At 49.4% G+C, this 15539-nt stretch overlaps 1 protein-coding gene across 1 annotated transcript in view; it reads left to right on the top strand.

Annotated features, from left to right (window-relative positions):
• The window catches only part of LOC122381563 (F-box only protein 42-like), a 40150-nt gene that overhangs the window by 711 nt on the left and 23900 nt on the right, over positions 1-15539 (top strand). The window contains exons 2-5 of the mRNA XM_043365901.1: positions 1419-1576; positions 6872-7070; positions 12712-12861; positions 13267-13416. Coding sequence (XP_043221836.1) covers positions 1484-1576; positions 6872-7070; positions 12712-12861; positions 13267-13416 — 592 coding nt within the window. The 5' untranslated portion in view covers positions 1419-1483. The remainder of the gene's footprint in view (positions 1-1418; positions 1577-6871; positions 7071-12711; positions 12862-13266; positions 13417-15539) is intronic.

Raw genomic sequence — 15539 nt, 5'->3', positions numbered from 1 at the left:
CACCGCTGAGATTATCGAACGCGCTCTTTCGTTATCGCCCCGTCTCGCCCCCCCCCCCCTCCCCGACGCAATTTCCATAACCTTATCACGTTCCGTCATCTCGAGTTTCTCATGGGCGTATGTACTATTTCCGTCATGTCGATTACCAGTCCTTTATTTTCTTGCCCATCCTCCTTGCCGTCATCCTTGCCATTTTTTGTTGTTGCGATTCTCGTTTATGCCTTTGTCATCTTCGTATGAGCAATCTTCTCGCACATTCTTACATCATCTGCTTACAACGGTTATCACCACGATCAATGTGCTTATGCACGATACTTAACTACCTGCATTCCTCGTGCTTTCCATATACCTGTGCTCGGTCGTTTTCCACATCCCTCATTGCCCTCCTCATCTACTGATTTCACACACCGCTGGCCACTCGGGAGGGCCGAGCTGATCTTACCACAGCAGCAGCCAGCACCGGCCGGAGAATCAACAGTTCCCGCTGACGTGTCGCCTCCCCCCACCCCTCCCCTCCCGCGGTGGGGGCTGGGCCTCCCCCAGCAGCCGGCGCCCGAGGCCATATAAATGACCTCATTAGCCGCACTGTGGGGGCAGCCTGCCGGCCCCGCGAGGCCGGAGACGAAAATCAGGGGAGAGCAGAAGCACAGCTCACCACCAACGGTAGCGGCTGGGGAATAGACCAAAACAGACACAAGGAGGGGCACCGTTTGCAGGGCTGTGACGCGACGCGAGCAATAGTCATGATTAGCTTCTTCACCGGGGCGTGTTCTCTGGGGATCTGCTGCTGCTCGCCGGCTGGGACGGCATATCGTCTGAATGGTGCCGAGTAACGGAAGGGGTAGGAAGCGTTCGGCGTTGATTGCCTTGCGCGGCTGATGTTTATCTTCCCCGTTCGCTGCCCGCTTTGTATGATGAAAGGAGTCGCTAACTCCCTTGTTACCCCGAGTACACAGACCAGGGAAATGAAATTATAATAGTTGGCCTCCTCTCTCATCTGTTTAACACGCACGTGAACCAGCCAATCTTCAAAGGTCGATGCCCCGTAGTTTGATATGTTAATGCTAACCGTTGAACTCAGGATCTTTGGGAACTGGGGATCCTAAAGTTTTCGCTACCTGTCTATGGTAGATGTTGAAAACTTTTCAAACTTTTTTTTCTTTATCGGTCTATTAGATGATCTGTCTATGACATATCAATCTAACTGACTCAGTGACCACTGCTTCACCTTAGAGTGAGTGAGTGACGTGACTTAATGACGACATGCATGACTCCACGGGACCCAGATGGACTTAAACCCCTCATGGTCCTGTATGACCCTGCTTCTACCTGATGTGACTCCGCTGTAACCCCGATGTGACCCCGCTGTGACCCCGCTGTAACCCCGTGTGACCCTGTGTCCCACCTCTACCCCCCAGACAGCGGTCAGTGGGAGGAGTTGCGCGGCGAGGGCAGCCGACCTCTGAACCTGCAGGAGCACACGATGGTCAGCTGGCAGGAGAGACTGTACGTGTTCGGAGGAGAGGTGGGCTTCTCCAGTGGAGCGCAGACCCCGCTCTGGTGCTATGATACCAAGGTGAGTCAGCGGGGATGAAAATCGAGCTGCCAAGGGGTTGGTGGCATTGGGTAGACTAAGCTGATTAACTCGACTTATACATTATATCCTGTATGATTGGTACAGAGTGCATGTGCTATTTTGATATGCCACTGCGTGAGACCGAACATGTCAAAAGCTGTTCTTCATTGTCTTGCATTCAGTCATCACCACTCACCAATCTTACGCAAGTGTGACGCACTTCACTTGCCATTTGAATGTTGGGCTCCCTACTCAGGAGACTCGGGGAAGAATGGAATACGAACGCCATTCAGAAGAATGGTGTTGGCATTAGAGAGGGGGAGTGTGTGTGGCTCATCGATTTTGTAGCTCACGAGAACACATGCAGTGAATTTGATAAGTTGGATCCACGTTAGGCAGCTTTTGTGTTCAAAGTTAACGTTGGTTGGTGTCCGTAAGGTCATATTTGTTTATAATGTTCCACAGTACATTGTTCTCCTTTGGATATTTTGCGAGTACGTAGTGCAAGTTGTCTCACGATGCTTGACTAAACTCAAAATGACTGGACAAGTGTCAAAATTATCATGACAATGTTGCGTGCTACGTGTTTAGCGCCGCTTAACCGTTTCGTGCTCCTTAATTAGCTTTAACGATTCAATCACGATTAATTATTTCTAAGGAATACTCGGAAGTCTTCAGAAGTGCTGAGAATTCCAATTAACAAATACAAAGGAACACGCTGCTCTAATGTTCTTCATAACTGAAGCAATGTGTTAATTTGATATTAATCGCGATAATTGCATGCGTTAAAAATGTCGTAGCATAAATTACTTTACCGACTACCGCTACCCCTCAAGAAACTTCGTGTAGTCGCCAACTGACATCCGAGCAAAGTTTTTCCATCGTTACAATATAACATTTGATGCAACAACAGAACGAGAAGCTGGCTAGTCCACGAATGCGACGTCGAATCACTGGGCAGCAGAGCGCTGCATATCTCTTCCAAGAGGCGCGCCCACGCTGTCCTGGGATGTCCTCGGCAGCACGGACAGGTTTTTGCCCTCTCGTCCAATCACGCTGGTCCATCTGGGTCACATGACTGTCTGGCGGGCCTAATGGGCGACCGCTGTGACATCAGTCCCCACTCCCCACATCGCAGTGGCATTAGCGCGCATTCGGAGACAGATGCGCATGGGGAATACGGATGTGCTGATAGAGTGTGTCGCCGTGCTAGGTGGATGTATTTGATGATAAGGATGGGTCGATGCTTTAGGGAAGCAGGGCTTATGACCCTTGTAGCGTGTTCTTTAGTGGTACGTTCTTTTTGCAACTGGCCAATCAACATCAGATTCGCTTGTCTTGCTTCAAACGCTTATTCTTGATAGATCGATTTCAGTTGGCGAGTGCTGCATGGAATAGCAAAATGAGTGTGAAAATGCAAAGCTGATGTTACATAGTTTTAGAGGAGTTCATGCAGGCTGTGCCTTTTTTGCCTTGCGATACCCAAAGCACACCGCGGAGGCCCGTGCGCTAGTTCACTTGCCTCTCCTTTCCTTCTCCCCTGTTCTTTATCAGCCACGCTCCGCAGTCTTCCTTTTCCCTCGCGTCACACTCTGCGGCGTATCTCGGACGGCGATCTCCGCCGCGTCAGTCACCGACCGGAAGTGGTCGTTTCCGGTCCAGCGGGCCGTCTCCGTTCGTTAGCCCCTCGGATGGCCGGTGGCCCGAACCTGGAGCCCTCTCCGCCACGTAATTACCGGCTACTTCAGAATCGACTGTCGTCTCGAGTGAGTCGGACCGGGGAGGGAGGACCGGACCTGTAGCCAATGTGGAGGCTTTCCCCCGATACAGCACGGCTGGAGAGCCCCTCAGGCAGTTTTGGAGCCTCTCTGGTATCGAATGAGCGTTGTTGGTTATGAGCAGTGGAGGAGACTGAGATTTATTGCAGAAGCTTTCGAAACTACAGAGTGTGAGGGACAGATTTATGTTGACGGGTCCAGAATATGATGCTGCTCTTGAGTGCACGTGCTGCGATCTTCTCGGTCGAACAAAATTTAGGACTCGTTCGGAACGAATGACGCAATATGACTCCAGTTCTTAGATCACCAAGATTTTCGACCATTGAACAACCCAGCGTGTCCCAAAGTCATTGAACGGTCGACGGCCTATCCAGTATCCAGTGTTTTGAACCCACCATGCAAGGCGAATATGTAATGCTCGTATGTTTCCAGAACTCGAGTCTTTTGCGTTATGATGACTGGAAAATGTCTTATGTGTTGTACATTTTGAATCATATTACTTTTATTTTATTTTTGGTCCGAATTTACCGAGATCGTTGTTTTTAAAGAAAAAACTTTCTTTCAGTGGGAATAAATGAATGCTGGAGAGCATCTGTGAAATTCGTTTCGATTATACGGTTCCATTTTCAAGCGTTTGCATACACTCAAACCGTGGGAGAATACATATGTCAGTCCACATCGTCACCGTGTTGAGTTTATTCATTCCTTTTTAGCGTCCGTCAGTCTTCAGAGCTATTGCATGTAATATTCCTCCTTGGAACATCATTTCGTCCTCAGTTGCGTCTCTGGCCCACGCTCTGTTTTGTCCTCGAGCCCTCGTTTTATTGAGGTGGAAATCGGTTCGGCCATGCTGCAGTGCTCCGAATCCCTGGGGGCTTTGTTACCTGAAGTCTGAGAGGGATAGGGACGAGAAAATCTGGCTTTTTGTGATGTGTTGACGTTTTCAAGACGCATATTGGGCTAACAAGGAGGATAGGATTTAGGAAATACCCTTGGGTGTTCATAAATAAGGCGATGTTTTTGAAGTTTGGGAATGCTGATACAAAACAACGTCTCGTAAATTTAATCCTTATGACACTGCCCTTAGTTATCGTTGTAGTCATATTGCAGCATGTCAGTGGCATTTAATATTTATTATCTATATGTGCGTATATTCATTAAAAAAAAAAAACATTTTTAGTGTGCGCGTTTAGCCCGGTTCGGCAGTCTCTAAGAGGCGACATTTTGGCGCTGACGACAGTGTTATTGAACATGAACCTCCTCGTGCAGAGTAACATCAACGCTAACGGCTAGCTCGTAGTTCATTTCTTTTAGCTAACGTTATTTACTACATCATTTGTCGCACTTTAAAATCTTTTAATCCAATTTCAGCTGTTCGCAATATTCGCCAAGTCACTGCCGTAGATTTACGGGGTGACGGCGGAGCTCCAATCACGCTCCCTGGCGTGGCAGAAAATTGAATCTGGCCGTGCGTTACGGAACACCGGTGGCGTCACCTCCCCTGCCGCCTCCCGGACTCCCCTGCCCTCCCCCTCCTCGAATCCCCACCTCACCCCTTGCCAGGATCCCCCGGGGGCGGATCAGCCGGCGAAGTTCAATCGCCTCGGCGTGATCCGCTCCGAATGCAATCGCTGTCGGCGGCGCGCAGCTTTGTTCGACGCTGGCCGGCCGCTCGCTGACGTGGGGGGGGGGGGGCTCCCAGGGAGGGGCGCTGACGATAGGACGGCGGCAGAATCGGTGCGGCAGCGGCGGTTTCGGCTGACGATGGGTGGCGCACCGCCAGCGCTTCAATGTCTGCCGGCTGTCGGCTGCCGGAAGCCGGACGTGCGAGGGCTGCCGGAGGAGATACGACGGCAGGAAAACGTTTCCTCGTCGCTGGCGACGGGCCACGTCAGCCCCGACGCGGCGCTGAGGCGGCAATTAATGGCGAAAATCGCCGCGTCCAGATTCGGAAATGCTAATTTATGTGGCGTCAGAGGAAAAGCGAAAGATTTAGAAAAAATGTTCTGGATTTTAGGGTCTCCCAAGCTACTAAAAGTTTTCCTTTTACAGGCTCATACTTTTTACTAGTCTACGTTAGTCTTTTTTTAACATGAATTTTCAATGTTTTTCATTTGCAGCTCTATCGTCTTATCCTGTTTTACACTCACTTGAAATTTGCGTTGTTGTTACACATGACATATATTAGAGTCTGATCCTCGTCAAATTGTCGCTGTGCTTTTCAATCTATTAGTATTCTGTCCGTCTTCTCACCACATTTTGTTAGCTCGCGCAGTGTGGTTCTGGCGGGGTAATTTCGACCAATCATCGTCGCTCATGCGAGAGGCCAAATGCAGGCGGAATTCCTGATATAGCCTCATTAGATATGTGCATCACAGTAACCACAGGACTAAATGCAATGGAAAGATAATTAACTTGACAAGTCAATAAAAGGATTTTCCAACATTGGACCAAAATGTTCATTGGCGGATTTGATAGAGACCATTTAACTTACTTGGAAAACCAGTACCCTTTAACACTCTTTGTCTCTTGCTCACATTATCGGTTTTATTGTCCGCCATTAGCATTACGTGACATTGCTCAAATTGCTCATTGCTCAAACAAATATTTCACCAGGACCAACCTTTCAGTTTCCTCCTTATCCTTTCAGGCCCTCCAGTCGAATGTCGCCACGAAGCCCTTATTTTCACGGGTGTCATTTTCTCGACTCTTCTACCACAAAATGGCCCATTAAATTCTGAGGCCAATCATCGATCGTCTCGCATTTGATGCAACGAGCCCCAGGCGGCTCATTTTTCAGCGCAGAGTATCTGCTGGATTTAGAACGGACAATGAGACGTCAGTGAAGGGACGTCCAGATGTCCAACTTCTACACTCTCAACTCCCGCAGATCGAGTGTCGTGAACTGACGGCCCTCAGAGTCAGGCGGTGCGGCAGTGCCACTGTTCTGAGAAAGGCAGCGGAGCCATGATTTTCAGCGATCAAAGTTGACGAGAGTTTATTAGAAGGAAAGTTTATCTTGTTAGTTTAATGACGCTGTAAAGGTTCGTCAGAAATGATTGAAGCATCAGCAAGCCGTAAATCATTATAGTTTATTTCAAAGCCATATGTATTCTGCAATCATGCTTGCTCTCTGGCTAGATTGGCACCGCATTATTTTTTATGCTAGTGCATCACCAATTTCAGCTCGTTACTCAATAGACAAAGACGAATATTTTGGCACTTCAGCGAAAATTAAGTTCCATGTTATACACTTTCTTCTGTTCGTTCACAACTGCACGGCTTTACCGTCACCTATTACTGAGTTACTTTGCGCAGCGGGGGTAATTCGTTTCTCAGGCGACGGGCGTGACTGACCCTCACCAGACGCCGTTTGGACGGAGACCAGTTGGCTGCGGCCAATCAGAGGGCCAATTTGTCACTCCAGCTCTCCTCTCTGCCTCACAGCGCTCTCCCCATCTGCCTGCATCCCTCCCCCGGCTCCCCCGACTGATCTCTGCCTTCTTTCTACCCTCAGACAGACATCTGGACCAAACTGTCGACGCCCGCTGGGGCGGCGGGGTCAAGAGGTCAGCGTCCGACCATGACCGCCGCCCAGAGGTCACCCAAGGGCCTCAGAGGTCACTCGGCCGTGGTGCACGGCGACTCCATGTATTTGTACGGCGGCTACCGGGACCTCAAGGGCTCCACTGCTGAACTCTGGCGATACGACTTCGGTAAGTAGAGCATGCTACCATGACTCTCTCTCTCTCTTCTCTCTCTCCCTCTCCCTCTCCCCCTCTCTCTCCCTCTCCTATCTCTCTTTCTTTTTTCTCTCAAGAAGTCATAAGAATAGCAATGTCTTTGTTCTTAGCCTCATTAACTCGTTGGTCTTTGATGTAGTCATTTCTAGTTGCTTTCTTTTAAGGAAGCTCTTTGTCATCCTCTCCGTAGTGATCATATGCCTTATCTTTCAACGACCAACGTTATTCACAATTCGCAAACTGCAATGCTCGGCGCTCGCACTAATTTTTATCGATATTGTATTTGAGCATTTATGTCCTGCATGTTGCCAACGAAACTTTTTTTTTGCCATATCACGCACGGCGATAAATGTAAAGCAAGAGAGATCAGAGCAAGCCTGGCAGGAGGCCGCGCGTATTGGCTTGCGAAACTTGTCCATAGATGTCGCTGGTAGTAGTCGCCTGAAGTTAGACTGTGCCGCACAGCCCTTGAAGCGCGGCATAGCACCATACTGGGACCGGTGACAAACGGTTTCAGTTCCCGTCATGGTTTTGACTCACCGGTTAGCAGATAGATACTGATCGGAGCATTTAGATTGTATGATTGCATTCATATTCTTCGTTTTCACCCAGTTGACGTTGATCCCACAGACGCTTTTTATCCGCCACGGATTCTCGGATTTTATAATTACAGCTCGATCGTTAATCGTTTTGTGTGAAAATCTTCTATCCCTGGGGTTTCCTGGGTTCGTGTAATTACAGTTCAGCGACTCGTCGGCTCCTTATGGCGTATCCGGGCCCGTTCGCCGTCGTTCCGATCTATAATGTGCCGTTCCCGGGGCCGGAGCGGCACGATCAGTGTTCAGAGGAATCTGACAGATATTGCTGCGCTCCCCTCCCGAGAGCCATTCGGATTTTCATTTCGTCCACCAGGAATGAAAAATAATCTGCGCCGCCATAGATTGTCATTGGGCTGGCTGACAGAGACGCGGGGCTGCCTTCAACCGATGAATGGAAAAACCCTGGGGAATTCAGGACGCAGTTACTCTAAAAAATACATTTTTAGTCAAATTTTGAAATTTGAAAAGCAGGAGCTTTCTCACTCCTCAATGTGTAACAATGTTTTTTTATAGTTATTGCTATCCGTTGTTTTTTTACGTTTCTTTCGTGTCATAGCAAATCCATTCTGTCCAGACGGTTTGATGGTTCGTCCAGAAATGTGCTCCCCCGTGCTCCCGAATTTAGCTCGGGCTTTGTGCGGCCAGGATGGTCGATGGGACGCCTGCTGCTGAGATAACGACAGTCACCGACACCCCGAGCCGGGGATCACACTCGTTAGTGGGCTTATAGCCCTCGGACGCGGAGACAGAGGGCGGGGGAAGGGGGAGGGAGCTCAACACTTGTTCGGCTGTTCGGACTCTGATAGAACACTGTCCAAGCTGTGCTCAACAGCACACAAGCAGTGTCTGACCAGCGCTCATACAATGCCCGAGTAGCAATTGAGTAGTATCTGGCCAGTTCGAGGAGCATTTGAGAGGGACACGAAATGAGCAGCAGTTTGACAGAGTGGACCCGAGACAAAATGGCGTCGTCTAGATTGCAGTGCATCCGGGCCAAAATGGCCGCGAGCAGCGCTGACCGTGACGCTGGTAGATCGAGGTCATTGAGGGGGTATCCGGCGCCACTGGGAGGACAGGGGGGGGGGCAGCTCTGCTCTGGGGGTCGGCGGCTGTCCGGGGCGGGGACGGAGCCGGCACGCCCATCTGTTTACCCGCCAAGGACGGATCGGAGCCCAGCCCGGTGACTTCCTGCTGTCAGTGTATTGATCTGCGATCAGAGATGGCAGTCACCGGAACAGTGCCTCCGGTGATGGCCGGCCCCGTCCGCCGCGGGATAAAGGAGTAGGCTCGGTCTGAAACGGGACACCGTCACCCAAATACTGCCGGTGGGTGGCCGGGGGTCGGTGACTCTTCACACAGACACCTGGGCCCAATCTCACCAAGTGCGGTAAACTCAATTTGGGGTAAAATACCAAACTACCCCACTCCGTAACTACCAAAGTACTGTCCCAAAATTAAGTTTACATAACTTGGTGAGATTGGGCCAAGTGCCCAACCTCACCAAGCTAGTTTAACTAATTTCGGGGTAGTATTTTTGTAGTTATGGAGTGGGGTAGTTTGGTATTTTACCCCAAATTCAGTTTACCGCACTTGGTGAGATTGGGCCCAGGTACTGTTCACACAGACACCACTGATCCTTTTTGGTGTCATATTGCCCTTATCAAGCTCAAGAAGTGTTGATTGATTGCATTGTTAGCGTCGTCCAATTACAGTAATGTCGAACACTCGTTCTTTTGTTCCCAAATTAAACGGTTTTTGCTCTCAAAAGTATCCCATCTGTTACGTTGAGCTGTCCTCCCTCCAATGATAGTGTCATGCTCATCTGTTTTTATCCTCTTGTCATCCATCTGTCTGTATTTCTACTTGGTCTCCGTGGCTGTCGCTGCACCATTACCCATCAGTCAAACCTGTCGCTGATAGATGATCGGATGTGTAGGCGCGGGACTGCTCTCACTCTGGGCCCCAGGATGCTGTTTTCGAGTAGACGCTCATGGCACCAGTGCTGGCCGCATCTTCAGTTGTGATAGCTTTGCAATATGCATGAAAGCAAGCGTTGATGCATCACATTAATCATTATTATACCAGAAACAACATTGGCTGACATTTATATGGCGTAAAATGTCTTGACAGAGTACCTATCATTTTTATGGAAGGCAGGTTCATCAGTAGTATAGTACATTGATCGATTAACATTTTGTGCTCCTTCTAAACAGTGTCAAGGAATATTCAACAATGTCCGAGGAGTTTCTCTTACTTTTTCCTCTGTTCCGCCTCGCGTGCGTTCCCTCCATGCCGCCTCTCTGCTGAGCGCGTCATTACTGAGACGAGGGGGAGCAACAAATGCCGGGGCAGCGGCCGACTGGTCGCTACCTTCACCCCAGGGCTGCAGAAAGGCTGTCTGGGCAGGCAGTCGGCAGTCGGCACCCCTTCCCCGCGGCGCTCCCCTCTCCGAGCCGAGCGCGACTATTCGAGCTGCTCTCTACCGGGCTGCTCGCGTGTCGACGCGCCTCACCCAGATCGTTCCTATCGCTGTCGGAGGCGGGACTGATGTATTGTTGTGTGTCGGCTGTGTGGCGCCGTGGCGTGACACGCAAATGTGCAGATTTATGCGGGTCCAACGGGATTTATTGGAGAGTTCTGTGCTCTCGGCAGCGCCGCCGCTCCTTGGGGATTCGTGTCTGTTCGTATATGCGTGTCGGACTCTCATCAGACATTCTCTCGGGCCTCTGGTTTCTTTATCGCTATTTTATGCGATGAAAATGAACAGATTTGTTTTTGTGTCCGTCTCGCATTATATGTCTCCAGTCTTTCCGTTCGCTTTGTTCTCTTTCATTATTTCTCTCACTGTAGTGTCTTTTGGGTTTTGACATGCTTTTTTGCTTTATTTTTTGCTCACGAATTCTTTTTCTTTTCATATCCATGTAATTACCTAGTCATCATACAACACCACATCTGTTCATATTACATACATTTCAGACGCTCAAACATTTCTTACTCTCCGAGCATTTGTTTTATATTTTCGACCTCTATGTTTCTTTTCTTTCGGATGGCAAATAAAGTTGTTCCACATTTTTGTTCCCGTTCCCAGTTCCGAATTGCCGCGGTAAATAGGTACTTAAATTTCAATGAAACAGTCCCTCCTCCAAGCTATCGCGTTGTAATTCTAGAGTCTCACTCTTCTTCGGTTGCTGGCGGTCACCGGCGCCAGTGGTGGCCGCTCTCCACCACACCAATACGGAGAAATGAGACGGTAATCTGCTGCAAGTGATTGCCTATTGCCGTGCTGCTCCGTCCCAGCTAGTGATCGTGATGGATGGTTACCGGCGCTGGAACGTACTGCGATGTCCGACAGATGGGAGAGGGTCGAGAGAGAGAGAGAGAGAGAGAGAGAGAGAGAGAGAGAGAGAGAGAGAGAGAGAGAGAGAGAGAGAGAGAGAGAGAGAGAGAGAGAGAGAGAAAGAGAGAGAGAGAGAGGAGTATGTGGGTGGCGCCAGTGATGAATGGTGCTGGTGAGAGCAGAGTATGTGTGGTGTTAGTGCCGCATTGTGCCACAACGGGCGGTGTTGTGTGGTCTATTCAGTACCCTGTAGCGTTTGATAGCCTCTTGTGTGTCAAGATTCGCAAGACGTTTTACAGGGTAGTTGGAGTCTTGCTCCCAAGAGTATCTCGGCTCTTCACCATGACAACAGATCTCACAGTCTCGTGTGAACGCTCGAGTACACTCACCAGTGGGAGTGGCGGCTCAGAATGCCGACAGAGTGGCTTTACGGTCAAACAGGCGCTACTCACTCAATTGACATTACTCTGATGTCAAATCATTCCACTACCGATGCCCCACTGCCCGGCGCTCTACCCGCCCGGCCGGCCCGCGGATCGATGCGCCGATCTGAGCGGAGGCGTGACTCGATCTCTGGCGGCGGCGGCCCGACGGTTTCGATACTGGGCGGATCGCCACCATCAATCAACCAACAGAATGCTGCTGATGCTGACGATGCTGGCGAGGATGATGATGGTCATGGGTAGCGTCTGGCACCGGCTGGACGCCTGTTGCGTTTCTTTTGTTGAGTGCCTAATGGCCTAATCACAAGTGTAAATCGAAATATAAGGTTATATTTTTCGTTCGTTCGCGCCCCCTTTATTGCTTTGACAGTTTCCCACCATAATTTATAAAAGTTGCTCTAAGTTGTAAAAGCGACTGTTTTCTGAAAGTGCCGGAGACTTCTCTGGGAAGTATAAGTGAATTATTGCCAAACTTGTGCTTGTTTGTCGAAACTCGAAAATACAATTACATACTATTGCATTGCGTTTTGGACGCTTTGTGGGAAACGCCCCCAACAAATTTACATTCAGTGTTACTTAAACTCTGGAAAAGCACCCGCGAAAGTTGTAATGATGCGATGGAGGTCGGATCGGTAATACACTGGGGCATTCGAACTTGTTGGACCAGGCTACTAACTTTACTTATGTTCACACGACTGTTCATTACTTAAAAGCTAAGTTTGTTTATTGCCAAAAAACGCCTTTGCTCAGAAACACACTAAGGAAGGTACGCATTGTTGAAAACTATAGGCAGAAATACGAAGTTTTATCAACATGCGCTTTTACTCAAAGCTTTTGGTTTTTAATGCTTTTAGAAAATTAGAAACTTTGAGCCTGTAAATTCCAGATTGATAAAATCCTTAAGCTGCTTATAAAAAACCTTAACGGGAGTGTAGAAAATATCAGTCATGTCCATGGGGTGGTAGTCATCTTCGTCATGCATTTTCACGAGCTCCTGTGAATATTTGATAACGAACGAAGTATTTTCTCATTCTTTGGAGGCGAGCTATTTAGGCACGTGTTTTGTCGCACGGTCTTCACTCTGTCCCGTCTCACACTCTTTGCTTGCGAGGAAAACTGGTAGAAACTACTTGCATGAACACAGTACCGCCATCTCTCACTCACTCCCTTCTCTTCTCTCGCAGAGACATTGCTAACTCCCTCCACCTCTGACCTTCCTCCCTCTTCTCTCGCAGAGACGGGCGCATGGCAGGAGCTGCAGACGGGCGCGGGGCCCACCGAGGGCCGCCACGACCACTCTGCCGTCGTACACGACTCGGCCATGTGGGTGTACGGCGGTATGACTGACCTCACGGAACGCTCCGACCTCTGGCGACTCGATCTGGGTACGTGGGGCCTTGCAACACGAAAGGGAAATAAGGACGTATTGCACCTTTGGTGTCGTATGCTTTCTTTATCACATATTTTTTGTCCATGCTGGTGCTGTTTTTTTTTTTTGCTTGTTAGTTCAATTGCACCATGAACATCCGTCATATACTAGGTAATAGTTATTTGCGATTGATGAATACCCTGATTTATTAATTGTACGGTCACGGTCGCAATACGTTTAGCTATTTGTATGTTGATTGTGTAGTGAGTTAGTTGTCAACAAAGCAGACGTCATGGGAAAGCATCATATGTCTCGTATCCCGTTTCCATCTACTTCAGTACAGTTCGGTGACTTACTATCCCTCTGCTTCTACGATATGTCACTTTCACGCCATTGACGTGATTCCCCCCCCCCCCCCCAGACTCGCTGCTGTGGACGCCGGTGCGATGGCGGGGTCAGCCCCCCGGGCCGCGGCACGGCCATGTAGCCTGTCGCCTCCTAGCCTGGATGGTGCTCTACGGAGGCCAGTCGCGCGGCCAGAGCACCTCAGAAGTCTGGCGGCTGCACTTTGGTATGTTGCATGATATTTTGTCCTGGTTCCAACTTTCATGCGTGTTGTATATTCGTGGTATACATATATCCTATGAGTGATGACCTTCGTCCGAGTAGATGCATTTTTATGCATTTTTACGGATGCATTTTCTAGCCTATACATGTTGCTGTCTGTGATGTGTCTGGTGAGTAGGCACTGTTGGATGCATACCTTATCTGCCATATTAGGTGTGCTTTGATATTATTCAAAATTTGCGCCGAGTGAAAGTGTACTTTGGTTGAAGTCCAAATGTAAAAAAGGAAATATTTTGTCCTTCCATACGTAACTATGATTTCTCCTGCGTAGTGAACTCTTTGTCTAACTACCACATCAATACGTAAACAAAGTCAGCAGCGCCATTTATATCGAGAAGGCTATTGGCCTTTCGATGTAAGGTTGTATTGCTTGGTTGGCTTCTCGGAAGTGATTATCGACTATCGGATATCAGCGGACCTACTCATGTCCAAACAATGGATAATCATACCCCTGAAAGCACTGAGTCGTTCGATCAGTTTTGCTATTGTGAAGTGCATTTGATATTCTCTGGATGGAGGGCTGCTCCCTCCCCAGACTTTTTCGCCGACAACGTAAATTTGAAACATTGTGCCACGATTTTTGAACCTGCGTCACATTTTCTATACCTACCTGAGATAAAAGTTCGGCCTCAGGTCGTCTAGGGTGTTGATTTGAAGAAGATTTTATTTGAGTTGAGATAGCGATAATGTAAAGCAATTATCTGCGAACTTTCATCGGTGGTGGGATGCTTCCCTGATATAATATGTCGTGCTTGTGTAGTGAATTTAATTGAACGTTAACAGAATCTAATAATGGCCGCAGACTCTGTGCTAATACTGGTGTTGATGGCCGTTTCTGGACTGTTTATTAAATACCTGGCTCACCACCAGTGCTGGCAGCGGCAGTAGACACCCAGGCCAAGTATGAGCCGCGCCGGCCAGCCAACCGTCGTCGGAGCTATTCTGGCGGACAAATAAACCTCGCAGTCGCTGAAATAGCCGACAGATAAACCTCGGAATGCCCAAATGAGGAACGTATTAACCCAGCCCAGGTTATATGGACTGCCCCACTCTGAGGGGTGTTCACGGGCACCGCACACTGCTGCGTGCGGTGTGTGCGGTGCGTCCAGCAGGCGTGGGGGTAGGGGATGGGTAGGCGGTTCTGACGTCACGGCTGCGTGCGGTGGACGGTCCGCTGTGGCCGGTCCCGACCGGCCACAGCGATCGCTGTGTGCGGTGACGGAAGGCTGACGTAGGGACGCAGTGGGCGGAGCTTGGAGGCTGTGTGCGGTCCGACCGCACACAGGGCCCGTGAACAGCCCTCTGAATAACTAATCCTCTTACATGATCTCAGCATCGCGGTGAAAAACAAGGAACGGTTGGAAATTTGCCTAATGTTATTCTCGCTCTGATTTTCTCCCATTAGGCTCTACCGCTAAGCACAGACTCGCATTTGAGAGCTACTCTGCATTTCAAGGCGTTCCTACGTCATTTTCAGCCTCCCATTGATTTTTGTGCCTCTGACGCGGGGCGGTGCTGGGTTCCGGCGGAACCCTGTCTGGTTGAAGCGCCGCAGACAGGCGCGGGCTGGGGAGATGTTTTTACGCCCCGACGTCGTGCGGCGGTTTTGTTGATACACGAGATGGCTACATCGCGGCCAGCCGACGGTCCAACAAAACGTTTATCTTCATAGTTTCCACATCAGCGCTCGTGTGGCGCCGTTCATCTCGACCGCGGTCGTTGTTTCAGTGTAGTTCTGTGATGTGACTGATGATATGGCGGCCAGAGAAATTAAACTGGGATGGCTAAATCCATAAAACTGATGACCAATGTCACCCCGAATCTCCCCTTGTTCTGAAGTTCAAAGCTGCACTGTCTTTGTCCACAAACTTAGCATTCGGAACGCTGTGCATCGTGCAGTAATAACAACAATGCTATGTTGGCAGTTATGTGAACAAAGCTTCAAGTGCTGGCGCAGTACTTAAGCTTCCCAATCCAGTTCAAACACAGTACTGAGTACGTGCATCCTTTATTAGTTTGCAATCGTCTGACTACGACGTAGTGGGGGCATTCCACGATAGATCGTAC

The sequence above is a fragment of the Amphibalanus amphitrite genome, unplaced genomic scaffold (assembly GCF_019059575.1).
Source record: "Amphibalanus amphitrite isolate SeventyFive unplaced genomic scaffold, NRLGWU_Aamphi_draft 000122F_arrow, whole genome shotgun sequence".
In the NCBI taxonomy this organism is placed as follows: Eukaryota; Metazoa; Arthropoda; class Thecostraca; order Balanomorpha; family Balanidae; genus Amphibalanus; species Amphibalanus amphitrite.
Note: the sequence above shows the minus strand (reverse complement) of the source record. Positions and strands in the feature narration are given on the sequence as shown.